General features: G+C 52.4%; 1 protein-coding gene across 2 annotated transcripts in view; it reads left to right on the top strand.

Moving 5' to 3' along the window:
- The window catches only part of GALNT18 (polypeptide N-acetylgalactosaminyltransferase 18), a 357,288-nt gene extending 345,214 nt beyond the window's left edge, over positions 1-12,074 (top strand). The window contains exon 11 of one of the 2 annotated variants that reach the window (XM_005689675.3): positions 11,648-12,074. In XM_005689675.3, the coding sequence (XP_005689732.1) occupies positions 11,648-11,794 (147 nt within the window). In that variant the 3' untranslated portion in view covers positions 11,795-12,074. Of the gene's footprint in view, positions 1-6,262; positions 6,846-11,647 lie in introns of those variants that run through there. The other variant, XM_018059545.1, reaches the window with a different exon arrangement.

Below are 15,222 nucleotides of genomic sequence, written 5' to 3'. Positions count from 1 at the left end.
CTGGATCTTGAAAGTTGCAGGATACTTCCCAGATGTGGAAAGGAAGAACAGCCCAGGTAGAGGCTCAGCATTGGCAGAGGCAGAAAAAGGCAGGGTATGTCCGAGGAACAGAAATTCAGTGTTGGTGTGGGTGGAATTTAGAATTGGGGTATGAGAGAGATGAGACACAGAGTCAGTTTGGAGGCAGGTAATGGTCATTGAAAATTAAGCCCAAGAGGTTTGACTTTACCTTAAAAGCCAAGGGAGGAACTAGGGGGGTTCATGGGCTTCCCTGGTGGCTCAGATGGTAAAGAATCTGCCTGCAGTGCAGGAGACCTGAGTTTGACCCCTGGGTCAGGAGATCCCCTGAAGAGGGGAATGGCTACCCACTCCAGTATTCTTGCCTGGAGAATTCTATGGACAGAGGAGCCTGGCAGGCCCATGGGGTCACAAAGAGTCAAACAAGACTGAGTGACTAACACTTTGACTTCACTTTTCACAGGAGGGGTTCAATAAGCTTTAGATTGACATGATGTGGTCTGAATACCTCTGGCAGCAGAGTACCAGGTGGAATGGAAGACAGAGAAGAAAGTAGGAGGCTGTTCCATCATCCCTGTGAGAAAAGGGATGGATGAGGTTGCCATGGGGGCATGGGACCAGGCAACTGTTGGGGAGAACATTGAGAGTCAGTTCATCAGTCTATCGGAAGTAGTGATGAATTAAATGGAGGTGGTTGTGAGAGGAGGTTATGAATTGAGGGCCACCCCAGGCTCTGAGTTTGAAGAAGTCAGTGAGCACCCATCTCTAAACAGCCAACATTTCCCGTGTCAACAAGTGACGAGACTTCATTAACATCAGAAGTGGTAGTTGTTCCTTCATGATTTTCCTAACTTGTGATTCATCTAGAATTAAAGAATTTCCTAAGCTGACTATGTCCTGGGATTATAGACTCATATACATTAGGTATAAGACATTAGGGCTTCCCAGGGGCTACCAGGAGTAAAGAACCTGCCTGCCAATGCAGGAGACATAAGAGACACAGGTTAGATCCCCTGGAGAAGGGCATGGCAAACCACCCCAGTATCCTTGCCAGGGGAATCCCATGGACAGAGGAGCCGGGCAGGCTACAGTCCATAGGGTCGCAAACAGTCGGACATGACTGAAGCAACTCAGCACACACACGTGCATAAGACTTTAACCTTCTCAGAATACCCCACATACTGATATCTGGGGTATTCTGGGATTAGGCAATGCAGTGTCAGTGAAAGAGGCATCTAATAAGTACCCCTGGACCAACAGAAGGAGAGGAAGGAAGCAGGTATTAGGTCACTACACCAAAAGTCGATTGCTTTTGTGGCACCAAAGCAATCGACTGCCTCTCAGGGGCAATGAGGTACTCATCCTCCCCACCAGCCCCCATCACTATTACTTTGAATGGTTAAGCAAATGCCAAGTCCTCTCTCCAAGATGTTATTGAGGGAATTCATGCCCTAGGAAGGCTGTTATGATGTGTGTCCTTTAAGTTTCAGCTTCCTTAAACTCTATTTGAATACATGGTTGAAGCAAGAATGACCTCAGAAATGGATGATATCCGCCCTCAAATATCGTAAGGGTTTCTGTCGGCAAAGAGAACAGGCTTATCCTAAGTAGCTCTGAGGGAGGACCAGCTGGAGGGGGATACAAGGGCAATTTACAGAGCAGCTTTCTTACAGAGATATCTGGACATGAAATTGGCCATTCAAGGAAGAGGTGGACTCAGAGAACCACTCAGTAGGCCATCAGTGGTGCCACAACTCTAAGTGGAGTTGGATTGGACGGTTCTCATGGCTTGCCAACTCTGACGTCATTCTATAATTCTAAGCTCCTAATGCCCAGAAAAGGGCTTTTTCTACCTAGACGCCCCAACTGGGCCCACCTTACTAAGAAGCACCATGAACTTAAAATGGGCTGCTATGAGTGTCATCGTTATCCCACTTTATGGAATTGTTTATCTGTTATTTTTCTCCATCACCCTTTCTCCCATCAACTAATAGACTGGAGGGATGGGCTATCTTACACTTTCAGTGTCTTTAGCACCTAACTGAAAGCCTGAAATAGAAGAGATACCCCAGGATGCTGTCAATTAAATGAAAGAATCCTTTCTAAAAATTCACAAATACTAATACAAATATTCTGTGTCCCAGATCTCAAGACAGATTTGTGGGAGACCCAAAGATGAACTCTACCCTCAACAACTCCTTGCATGCACGTATGCATGCTGAAAAAAAAATAACTGTACTACAGTATTTCAAGGACATTTGAACATCGTAGTCCAAGGGCTCAGTTTAGTTGGAAAATCCCTACAAGAACATTTTTGGAGGGGAGTGCATCCAGCTGTGATACACAGCCATGCTTGAAGCAGGCTGCTCCAGCTTACTCTTCCTATAGCTTCAGATTTGGGGGAGGAAGGTGGAAACGATCTTTACTACAACAAGTATGCATACTGTATGAAAGGGAGTAGCAATTTGTATGAATATTTGTTAAAACAAGAGGCTCTGATGAGATGTCAGTGTGTTCTGACCATATTTCATGCTGCCCCAGGCTCTGAAATGTGCTGTCATCCCCGTGGGCCATTGGGTTCTTTGATAGAAACACAGGCAAGGCCCATTCAGTGCACAGGGCAGCCTTCCCACTGGTGGGCTGCCCTCCCATCTCAGCCCCCCAGTCTTGCCTCATTCTCAGCTCAGAGGCAAGGGCTTTAAAAGGCTTTTTAATGCCTTTTCCAAATGGAGAGCATCAAGGGTAACAGCAGAGATGACCGTTAAGGCCAGGAGAGAAAGCATTTCGAGAGCCTGCAGAGACTGCCTGGAAGAGAGCTGAGTGCAGAGCCTGGCCGTGGACCACTTGCTCTGATTTGTGGGGTCTAATTTGATAATTTGATGCAAGATCAGTAACTCACTCCCAAAAGAAATTATTTGCAGAGCACATTTCCCAGGGAGCACCACTGATTCTGCCAAAGAATTTCCCAGCACGCAAGGAGGAGGAGTCCTTGACTTTCTCCTGCTCCAATCCCCAGGCGCTGTCGGGAAGTCCAACTTGGAGAACCTTTTGTACTAAGAAGAAAAGACTATAATCGGGTGTTTCTTTGCGGCTCTGGAATAAAGCAGCTTTTCATTTCCATGTCACATGAAGGGGCAAGTGTAGAACCATCCAGTTTTGAAGGACTGACAAAGCTTTATTTAGGCCCTGAATATTTGCTTAGTTATTTTTAGTTTATGGCTGTCAGTACTTTAGATCAGGAGCCAGGACCAGATGTGAAGGCTCAGTACCTCACTGTTCAGACCTGGGGGTATTTTACTTATTTTAAATTTTCATTTAGTTAGTTAGTTACTTATTCTTGGCTATGCTGGGTCTTCACTGCCGCACCAGCTTCTCTCTCGTTGCGTCAGGTGGGGGTTACTCTTTAGTTACAATGTGCAGGCTTCGCAGTGCGGTGGTTTCTCTTGTGCAGCACGGGCTCTAGGTTGTGCAGCCTCAGTAGTTGTGGCTTCTGGGCTCTAGAGCTCAAGCTCAGTAACTGTGGCTCAGGGGCTTAGTTGCTCTGAGGTATGTGGGATCTTCCCGGACCGGGGATCAAACCTGTGTCTCCTGCATTGGCAGGTGGATTCTTTACCACTGAGCCACCAGGGAACCTGTGGGTGGGATTTTAAATTTTATGTATCAAACATTCATGTGGTTCTTACTGTGCACCAGGTACTACTGTAACTGCTGTATAAATATCACTTAATCCTCATGACATTGCCATCAGGCACTTCATATCCCCATTCTACAGATGAGGAAACTGAGGCACAGAGAGATTATAGTATTTCTCCGACGTCAAATCAGGATTCTGCCTCCAGGGCCCATGCTTTAAACCTTAATGCCAAGGAGGCTTTGTTTGTCTCTAGAAAACCCGTGGATTACTGCAGTAGGAGTTTGGGGCTACGGTCTCCCTGACAGGCCAGTTGTAGATGTGTATGAACTGGCTGTATTCCTGCTTCCTCAGCAAACTCCCTCCAGCCATCTTGCTGGATACCCTCCTCCACCTTTCCTTTTGCATTTGACATGCCATTACCCCATTTTCAGTCCTCAGAACAAACCCGAAGCAGAATCTCACTCACGGACAAGTACGTCTCCTTTAAGAACAACAAACACCGAAGCGCTTTTTAAATAAACCGAGTGTTGAATATTCATAGTACAGAAAGACTACTTTCCTCTACAAAACAGACTTAATCTCAGGATTTCTTTAACTAGCACTAACATCCCACCCATGCTTTGAATTATTTGATTGTTAATTGTTAACGACTTAACCTGGAAACTCCCACATCCACTGTGCTTACAGCCAAAGACCCACTGGGCCACTTGCCCGTGGAAAACTAATTAGAACGAAGAGTGGAAACAGAGCTCTGAAAGAAGCAGTCTCGGGAATACAGGATTCAGTCTTCATGCAGCCTCCTTGGAAACACCTTGATTGCAAGTGCGAGAGCAGCCTGAGTGCAGCGCAGCTGCTCCAGGTGCTCCAGCTCGGGGCGATAACCAAGCCTCATCCTTTCCCCAGGGAGGATCACGGTTTGCTTGTGGTCCCCAAAGTATGGTCCCTGGACCAGCAGCACCGGCAGCTGTGAAAAGCACTGCCGCTGCTGCTAAGTCGCGTCAGTCGTGTCCAACTCTGTGCGACCCCATAGATGGCAGCCCACCAGGCTCCCCCAGCCCTGGGATTCTCCAGGCAGGAACACTGGGGTGGGTGCCATTTCCTTCTCCAATGCATGAAAGTGAAAAGTGAAAGTGAAGTCGTTCAGTCGTGTCCGACTCTTAGCGACCTCATGGACTACAGCCCACCAGGCTCCTCTATCCATGGGATATTCCAGGCGAGAGTGCTGGAGTGGGGCACAGGCAGCTTAAAAAGGCGCTTCCTTCCTCCTTCCCCACCCCCCAACCACCCCACTCCCCCATCCCCGACCCCCCACCCCACCCCCGCCCGTGCTCTACACTCCACGCAGCAGCAGGAGGGACCTGGTTAGCACGTCAGTTCCACCCCGCAGTGGCCAGTCCTGTCACAGGATGAACAGCCAAAGTCCATTCACATTAGCTCTTGGGCCTCATTTAGCTCTTGAACCTCATTTAGCTCTTGGGCCTCATTTTCTTCCCCAGCCCCATGCTGTTTACTGCGCACACTAGGCCTGTGTGGGTCAGAAGGTGGGGCCCAGTGATCGAGGGTGTCACAAAGCCCTCCAGGGGCTGTCTAATCCATTTGCCCTGACCACATCCCCAGGAAGAACTGGGCAGGTTAGTCACCTGCCACAGAGACATACCTGGGCAAACAGGCAGAGAGGAGGTGCATGGCTGTGAAATCCAGAGTCAGCTCTTCAGCACCTCAGCCCAAGGAGCTCATGGACCATAGTACCACGTGCCCCGCCGGGCCCATAGTCAGCGCTCCATGTGTCTGTACCCCTACAGTCGTCTGGTACCTTATATAAACAAGAAGACTGAAGCCCAGGATGGCTCAGCCACTTACCAGGGTTACAGCCAGGGAGAGCTGGGAGCAGAGTCCCATGTTCTTGCTTCTACTCGTCCCAACTCTGATGCCCATTCTAGTCTCTACGCCAGAGAGGCTTGGAAGAAGAAGGAGCTAGGCTGGGGGCTGGGAACCCAGCTCTAGGAATTATTATTAGCCTTCTTAATTCCATACATTCAGTTTTCCTTTCTTTTTCTTTAACGCTGTTTCCATACTTAACTTGGCTTCCGTTCCAATTAAGCTCTCTGTGTGCTGCGGCCTCTCTCCTGCCAGGTTTAATTGCCCTTATTTAAATTCTTTAATTAAAAGTATTGTGTGTTTCCAGATCCTGTAGTTGTAAGTATTACAAATAATTTAGATGACTGGACTGGTAAACCAGGCAACTTCGCCCTCCCCCAAAGGCGGGGCTGACAGGGGCCCTCTGGTGGGGTTGAGAACCTGCTAACGGGTGGTCCTGGTTCCTTCCTCCCCGCTGCCCCACCGCTGTGCTCTACATGCCACACAGCAGCCCGAGGGACCCAGTCAGCATGTCAGTCCCACCCCGCAGTGGCCAGTCGTGTCACCAGATGAAGAGCCAAAGTCCCTTCACACAGCCTGCCCCTCTCTCAGCTCCTGGGTGTCCTCTCCTCCCCCGACCCCATGCTGTTCCCTGCACACACCAGGCCTCTGTGGGTGCAGGAGCTTCATTCTGGGTCACAAGACTCCCCGATGCACTTAGACTCCTTTTTCCCTCCCTCACGCCTTGCCCAGCTTGCACCTTCTCAGGATCACCCCCAAGCATCTCCTGCTGCTGCAGCCTGCCTCCTGCTCACGGCAGTTCCCGAATCCGCCCAACCTGCTGGACTTGGTCTATCTGGGCTGCTAGTATAAAAAGAAGACCAGTGACTGGGAATCTCGAACAACAAACATTTATTACTCACCATTCTGGAGGCTGGAAAGTTCAGGATCAAGGCGCCAGCAGATTGGTGTCTGGTGAGAACCCTCTTCCTGGTTTTCACACGGCCACCTTTTCACTGTGTCCTCACGTGGCCCAGAGAAAGAGACCATCTCTCCTGCGTCTCTTCTTACAAGGGCACTAATTCCATCAGGAGGGCTCTACCCCGGGACCTAATTCCCTCCCAAAGGCCCTATCTCCATCACACTGGGGATCAGGGCTTCAACACTTGAATTTGTAGGGGACACATTCAATCCACAGCACTGTTCTCCATTTTTGTGCATAATCTTAGCACCTTTAACACAGTAAAGAGTCTACTGTTCTCTCTTCCCCCTAGAACACAGTCTCCACAAAGAGAAAGTCCTCCTGTTTAGTCACTGGTACGTGTCAGTGGGGAGAAGGCAATGGCACCCCACTCCAGTTCTCTTGCCTGAAAATTCCCATGGACGGAGGAGCCTGGTGGGCTGCCGTCTATGGCGTCGCACAGAGTCGGACACGACTGAAGTGACTTAGCGGCAGCAGCAGCATGTGTCAGTGGCCAGTAGCTATTCCCAGAATGTGATAAGTGAAAGTGAAGTCACTCAGTGATGTCTGACTCTTTGCAACCCGTGGACTGTAGCCTACCAAGCTCCTCCGTCCATGGGATGCTCCAGGCAAGAATACTGGAGTGAGGCACTCATTAAATACTGGATGGATGGATAGAGTGATGAATCATGTCTTTGCAGAGAACTCTCAAAAGAGTGAGATCAACCTGACTCCAGAGCCCCTGGGGCTCAATGGATGGCCATCCTCCACCGAAAGCTGTGACTCACCAGCAGCTCTCAGTCTAGTTCACCAACAGGCCTGGGCGGGGATGAATGGAGGGGAGGGTCCGGCCACTCGGCCTGGTGGGGAGCAGTGAAGGCGGCAGACTCCCAGCCTGACTCTGCCACTGACTGACCATGTGGCCCAACTCTCTGAGCCTCAGTTTCCAATTCTACAAAATGGGGATAATTCTTAGCTCCACTGCTCAGCGTTATTGTGAGGAACACTTGAAACAGGGTGTGAAGCACGTAACGCAGTGCCGGGGACATGGGGAATGAGCCCTGACCGTCACTACTTCTATCTCAGGGCAGAGCCTGCAGGTAGAGGTAAGGATAGCAGCCCCGCCAGGCTGCCCCCAAAGGTGCTGAGCTCACTGTGAAGGGACCGAATAAAGAAAAGGAGTCTCCGCAATTGTGGCAAATCGAACGTGCCCAGGAATGGGGTGAGATTCCAGGGTTTGCTCAATGATAGAGTTGAGGTCCGGGAAGGAAGACAGGAGGGAGACTGGCCGGTGACCAGCACAGCTGCACATCAGACAGTGGGCTGGCTCCTCTCTCCATAGCCCACATGTGCCCCAAGACGTATACCAGGCCTCCAAGGTGGCCTTGCTGCTCTGTTCTAGAAGATTCTCCTTCAAAGCCTTTGGGGAGAGAGCTCTCCTGGCCTCATTCTCCACCGTCGGGTCCAGATGCCTTCTCTGAGGTTGTGTCTCTTTCACAGCCCTGCTCTTGGCCTGACTCCATTTCTCCCACAGCCTTCCCGGAGGCCATACAGGCTGTTTCTGCCTCAGGGTCACCATGCTTCCTGTGTCTTGGGTGCTGAGAGTGCGTCTGGGTCAGGGTAGGGCCTGGGAAATGCCATATTTGAGTCTCTGAAGGACCACTCTGCTTCTCAAAGACCTCTGCCCCACCTCCCTCTCTGGGCCTTGGCATGGTGCCCCTGAGGCAGGCTTAGAATGTGCCCGAGTGGCTGGCAGGAAAGGAGAGGGCTGTGGACGCCTCTGTTTTGGACAAGTTTCTCCAGATTTCAGTGGTCTGGGCTTGGCGAGCATCCTCGCGGTTGGCAAGGCCTGCCCTGGCCTTGAGGACATCCTGAGCTGTCAGAGTCCTCGTCTATCCCCCTTTTCTGCCTGTTGTGCACTTTCTCTGGAGCCCCAATCCTGACACCGTGAGTAGCTTCATACCCATCTGTTGTGTTATAGCTGCTAAAGGGGTTGCCCATCGAGCCTTCTGCTCATTCTTCAGTCATCAGGACCAAAGTTGCCATCTGGCCCTGGAGAGAAAGGAAGCAGAAGGGCAGAGCAGCTTGCCCCAGGCAGAAGCATCTTTGTCCAGGCCTCTCCTCTGTCTCACCACCCGAATCACCAGCAGACCTTGTGATTAGAGAGCTGGGCTGGTTTCATCCCCATGCTGCCTGAGCTCTCCTCCAGCCTCATAGAATAAGACATCCCACCAGGCTGCCGGGGATCCAGGAGGATCGGGGGAGCTGGCCCCAGGCCCACAAAGCACTAGACCCAGCCTGGGTGTGGGCAGCAGAGCGCTCAGGCCTCGGAAACCTGAGCCTGGTGGAGTGACTGGCTGGCCTCGCTTAGAGCAGGTGTCACAAGGGACTCCTCTGGATTCAGAAGCCAAGATTTTGAGGGACAGGGAGAGGACCCGAGGTGGAGCACAGCTTCTAGAGATACGGCTTGAGGCTGGCCAACAGAGTCACCCAGGCAGGGCTCGGGAGCGTGGTGTGGCCACCAAAGTGCAGATTCCTTGGCTATGTCCAAGGAGCCTCTTGTCCAGTGGAGACGAGGTGGGGACCCTCTGCTCCGTGGTCAGTTCTGAGAGATACATACTACTGGAGTTTGTCCACGGGAGGGCAACCAGGGTGGGAAAATGAAACCGGATTGTCTCGCAAGGAACTGGAAATGTTTCACCTGGTAGAGAATGGAGCTAGGGGGACTGTGGGCCCCATCTTCCCCCACGGTAAAGGAGAAGGTGGAGAAGAAGGAGCCCACCCGCCTCCAGAAACCTCAGGGCACAGGCTGGGGCCCCTTGCTAACTGCCCCCAAGACAACAATTTTCCTTCAGCGGAGAATTCTCCCAAGACGGAGCGGCCCAGGGAAGAGTGCAGCCAGGAGGGTTCAGTCAGCTTGCAGGTGAGAGTGAGAGGGCCAGCCTTCCACATCTCCTCCGACACAGGGACCCAGGGGCCTTTCCGAGCCCTGGCCCGGTGGCCCATCGTCCCCCGGCCCCTCAGAGCCCGAGCCTGAGGGCTTCTCTCTGGCTGCACCTCTGGGCCCCAGGCAAGCTGCTTTTGTTGTGCTCTCTCCCCACTCTTGGGATCAGTGAGTCCCTACGCTCCTCGGGGGAGGTGCTGGGGTCGGGGCACACGGGGAGACACTGCTTTGCTCCCTTGAATACTTCTAAGGAGGTTTGCAGTCCCCGGGCCATCTCCCACACACGGGAAATGGGGAGCCCCTCCCAGACACACACATAAAACACACTCCTTACCCTCCTCTGCCACCCTGGCTCCTTCACCTGCTGTTCAAAATCCCTCTGAGAGAGCTGGATTTTTGTTTAATTTTTTTTTAGCTGAAGAATAACATATACGCAGATAGAACCATCCAAACATACATACCAAAGTAAGTGTTCAACTCAATAATTTAAAACAAAGCCAACATTTAGGTAGCCGCCAGCCAGGTCAGGAAATAGCACACTCCCCACTCCCAAGAAGCATCCTTTGGTCTACTGTCAGTCATTTTCCCCCTCCGCCCTCCCCAAGATACCCAGCCCTGACTCTGAGTCTGGGGTCTTATTTGGCCTGTTTGGAAAGTATGTATAAGTCTAATTGTATATGTGTTCTTTGTCTGGCTTCTTTTGCTAGCATTGTATTTGTAGGATTTGTCCTTAATGGATGGAGCTTGGGTTTGGTCATTTTTAAGGCTGAGTACAAGTTATGTGAATAACCACAAGTTATTTATCCATTGTACTATTGATGGACATTTGGGTGGTGTCCAGGTTGGAGCTTTTATAAACCATGCTTCAGAACTGGTGCAGACAGTTCTTCTAGATACCTGCCTGGGCATGGGATCAGTGGGTCTCAGGGCTGTGTACACTCAGCTGCAGGAGATGCTGCTCATTTCCCAGGTGGTTGGAAGAACTGAGTCTCAGTGTTCTCTTGAGGTGTCAGTGGTCGCCATGGGGACAATAGTGGCCAAGGGGCTGGCTTCCTTACAGAAGAGGAGTGTGTCCCCCTCTATCACAGGGTGCTGTTCGCTGGGATGGGCATGGGGGCAGCTGGGGGGTGCATACAGAGTCCTGCTTGTGGAGGGGGAGTCAGTTAGGAGACTGGTGCAGTTGTCCAGGTGACATCTGCCTGAACCAGGGCAGATGTGATGGCATGGGGATAAGGGGATAGTCACAGGGTATCAGGAGGAATTGGTAGGACTTGGTGCCTAATCAGTACTGGGGAGAAGCAGAGGTGTCAGTGGAAATGCTTGCTTATTGCTGAGATGGGAAGCACAGGAGGAATAGATTCTGGGGAAAAGTGAGTTTCCATATACTCCAGTACCATGAAGCTCCAGGAGGCCAACTTATAAGAGCCTGACTGCTTGGGAGGCCAAAGTCAGGCTGAGCACATCTTTGATGAAACTCAGAGATACTCCGAGAGTCTGGACCTTCACCCAGGTGCCAGCCAGCAGCCTCAGAGTGTCCAAGGCCTGCAAGGATCTCACTAAAAGCAAAAATTGGAGGTTTCTTTTTGCTGCTGTAGCACTGCCTTAAGAAGCAGAACCTCCCTTCTTTCAAGGGCTTTGAGCATAAACTGAGTCTGCGTGGCTACAGAACCTTCTGGGACATCAGCAGCATAGAGGGAAACCATGCATACCCAGGGCTGACCAAGCCCAGGGCCGTAAGACAGGATCCAGGGGCGTGGGTTTGGTTGAGGCCAGCACTGATGACTCCAGAGGCTCAGTTGGGAGCAAGGACCCTAAATGCAGGAGGTCCTGGGCCTCTGGTGATGCTCACATTCAGGCCAATCCTGGGGCGGTCCCAAGGAACTAGGATTTACAGAATGAATGGGGAGCAGGGCCAGCCCCCATGGCGGGTGCAGTGGAAGCAAACCAGCATGCCGCACGCAGCTAATAGATGGAAGCTGGGCTGGGGCATTTCTGTCCTCTTTCCTAACAAAAGGCTAGGGCCCTGTGAAAAAAACAAAGGCACAGGGTTCCATCTCGGGGAGGAAGCCAGCACCTGGAGATGAGGAGCCTCAGGCTCTGTGGCCATGCTGACCCCAGACCCCCTGCAGCCTCCCAGGATCCCACGCATCTGCACCCACAAGTAATCCCCACCAGCCACTGGGCCTGCGGCTCCCCCACACCCTCTGACCCCACTCTCCACCCTGGCTCCTAGGGAGGCCCCATTCAGAACCGCAAGTCCAAGCGCTGTCTGGAGCTGCAGGAGAACAATGAAGCGGAGTTCGGCTTCCAGCTGGTGCTGCAGAGGTGTTCGGGCCAGCACTGGAGCATCACCAACGTCCTGAGGAGCCTGGCATCCTGACCCCGCCGGGAGCTGCCCCCACGCCCCGCCCCTTTGCTACTGTGTAGCACCTGCTGCAATGCTGCCTGCTGTCCGTGTGGGGGTGTTCGGAGTCTGGGGAACCAGGTTGGTGGGCCCCCAAAAGAGCTTTGTATTTCCTATTCAGTTTTCATGGAGTTTATAGAAAGATGCCGAACGGTGGGTGAGGGTATAATATCATAAACTATTTTGCAACTGTAAATAGGGGACACGTGGAAAATATTTATAACTGACAATAAAATACCATTGATTAAGAAAAGGGGTGTTGCAGTCATTTGGTGGAGATTCAGGCCTGGCTCCTCTGAACATGGAGCCCAAGATGTGGCTGTGTGTGCCTTCCCTGCTCCCATGCCAGAGAAACGAGGCTTTAAGGCCGTGCAGACAGTGGGAGCTTGTTGTGCAAGCCGCCAGCTTTCTCTGTGGGGCCCAGGGAGACGAGACGGGCACCTCGACCTCAGGGCCACCTCCAGAGAGAGGGTTCCCTCTGCCTCCACAAGACGCCTTAGTGCTTCATCCTGAGAAACAGGAAGGCTCGTCAGCCACTGGGCTTCGGACCACACTGCTCTCCGGAAGCCACCGCCTTCACCTCCCAAAGCTGTCCACGGCTCAGGCCCTCAGCAGTGAGACTTGTGTCAGCAACTGCCACATCCAGCTGCTGAGACCATTAACTCCTTCCATGAATCATGGTGCATTAGTTTCCAGGGGCAACAACGTGCCACACACTGGGTGGCTTAAACAGCTGTCGTCACACGGTTCTGAAGGCTAGGAGTCTGAGTCGGGGTGTCAGCTGGGCTGGCTCCTTCTGAGAGCTGTGAGGAGAATCAGGTCCAGGCCTCTCCCCGAGCATCTAGAAGCCTCAGGGGTTCCTTGGCTTGTAGGTGGCCGGCTTCCCCCTGCGTTTCCTCCCTCCCCGTGTCATCACCCCCACCCCTTCTGTGCTCGCCCTGATCACCTGTTGAGTGCCAGTCTCTAGCCCTGTTGCTGGGAGAAGCAGCTCACAGCCAGTCCCTCTGCACAAGGGCCCCCACGCATGACACAGTTCAGTTCAGTCGCTCAGTTGTGTCTGACTCTTTGCGACCCCATGAATCACAGCACGCCAGGCCTCCCTGTCCATCACCAACTCCCGGAGTTCACTCAGACTCACGTCCATCGAGTCAGTGATGCCATCCAGCCATCTCATCCTCTGTCGTCCCCTTCTCCTGCCCCCAATCCCTCCCAGCAATAATACTCAAATCCCTGTCTGTGCCCGGACCTCTCCTCTGCACCCCAGGTCCAGTCTCTGCTGCTGATGGGCCCCGGGCAGCTGGGTGGCTGTCCCTTGGACAGTGCTCATCTGACATGCAGAAAACAGACCTGTCACTCATCCTTCCAGGCCCACCCAGGTGACCAGCACCGCCCTCCTCCAGGTGCGCACACCAGAGTCCTCTGCCTCTAACCTCCCTGCTCCTCACTCCCATATCTTGTCTGTCCATCGTGGCAGCGATGCCTCTTCAACAGCCCCCAAATCTCCTCCTGGGCCCCCTCATCACACACGAGGGCCTGCCTCCCCGTCTCCAGCCTTCCTCCATTCCCATCTCCCCTCCCCTCCACACTAGTTTTCAAGGACTCTTTCTGAAATGCAAACAGGATGAGATTTTTTTCCTGGCCTTCAGTGGGTCTCACCAAAGATGGTAAACACCTCGTTAAGATACCAGACTCAGAGCTTCCTCCTGCGTTGAGTCCAGGGGCCAGGTGTCGGAAGCACCCAGGTTAGGGGCCTTACACACAGGGGTGGTTGTGAGTGCAAGAAGGCGTGGCCTCCTGGCTGTCACCCTCACTGGACATCTGTAGCCCTAGTCCACCCTCTAGGGACGGTGGTGTCCAATGGCTTCTTCCCTTCTTTTGGGGAAGTTTTTCTTGGTGTGTGTACTAGTTTGCTAGAGCTTCTGTAACAAAATACCATAGACCAGGTGGCTTAAACAGCAGAAGTGTGGTGTTTCATGTTCCTGGAGCCCAGAAGTCCAAAATGAAGGTGTTGGCAGTGTTGATTCCCCCGAGGGCTGTGACGAAAGGGGGTTTGCCAGGCCTTGCTCCCTAGCTGGCAAATAACCATTTTCTCTCTGTGTCTTGTTTACAAATTTCTCTTTCTTATAAGGACACCGTTTGTACTGGATTAATGTCCATCCTAATGACCTCATTTTAGCATCAGTACCTTGGTTAAGACCCCATCTCCAAACAAGGTAACATTCTGAAGTCAAGACTTCAACATATGAGTAGGGGGCACACTTTAACTCCTAAGGGGGGAGCAGAGGAGGGTGAAGAGCAGACCCCAGGCCCCAGAAGGCTGCCTCCCCTTGAGCCCACTCTGCCCAGTAAGTCCTGCCTGTGGGGCAGCCCAGGTGTCCCAGCCTCCACAGGGTGGGTCCTGAGCAGGTGACAGAGGCTTTGCTGAAGGACCTGGGATGTTCATCATGGCCCTCTGTGCCCACGCACTTGTAAGGAAAACTGTCCCAACCGCAGCCCCAGCAGTGACCCCACTTGTACCATGACTAGGTTCCCCCTACCATAGCTGATCGGACCTGACCTGCAGGCAGGATCCAGAGACTAGTCAGTGATTGATGACAGCTCAAGACAGTGAGCTGGGCTGGTCACATTCTGCCCGCAAACTGGCACCGTGACACAGTTGGTGAAGAAGGCTAGGAGCCACGACCACATCCGAGATGAGCCCCAGAGGGCTGAGGGAGCCAGAGCCTGTGTGCGCTGAGGTTGAGAGGGGGAAGCCAAAGCAAGCAGAGGACAGAGGCATGCTGGTGAACAGAGGCAGCGGACCCACCCCATGGAGCTCTGATGTGACTGTGACACAGACTGGGACGACAGACAGCCCCCCGCACCCCAGACCCAACCCGCTCACGTGCTGCTGACTCTTGCCCCTGCTCTTTACAACAGACGAGACTGACTGCCAGAAGCAGGGTGTAAAGGTTTCAGACATCACAGTCTACTCACGCACAGACCTTCAACTGTGTGTGAACACACACAGTCCCTACAACTGCTGTGCACACAAGTAGCAGGGAGGCACGCGTTGCACCTTCAGTGTTTGCACGCACATGCACAGGCTTCACACATCCACGTGTGTGCACACGCATGCAGTATGTCACACACACATACACACACATTGATCCCAAACAGGAAAGTTATTTCTGTCCACGCTCCAAAAGTCTTCTTACAGGAACGAGGCTGCCATGATTTAGCTGTTTAACATGGTGCCTGTGAAGCAGAGGCTGCTGGAAATCAGAGCCTTTTTATTCTCGTCATCTCTTTCTAAATGCAGACAAGAGATCCAAGGGAGTTCTGAGGCAAGACAGAAACTCCCTGGCCTTAAGAGCTGGCTCTGCTTGCTTTCTTCATGATGGGAAAGTAACGGCGGGACAGTC

Source organism: Capra hircus, chromosome 15, assembly GCF_001704415.2.
Source record: "Capra hircus breed San Clemente chromosome 15, ASM170441v1, whole genome shotgun sequence".
NCBI classification, from domain to species: domain Eukaryota; kingdom Metazoa; phylum Chordata; class Mammalia; order Artiodactyla; family Bovidae; genus Capra; species Capra hircus.
Note: the sequence above shows the minus strand (reverse complement) of the source record. Positions and strands in the feature narration are given on the sequence as shown.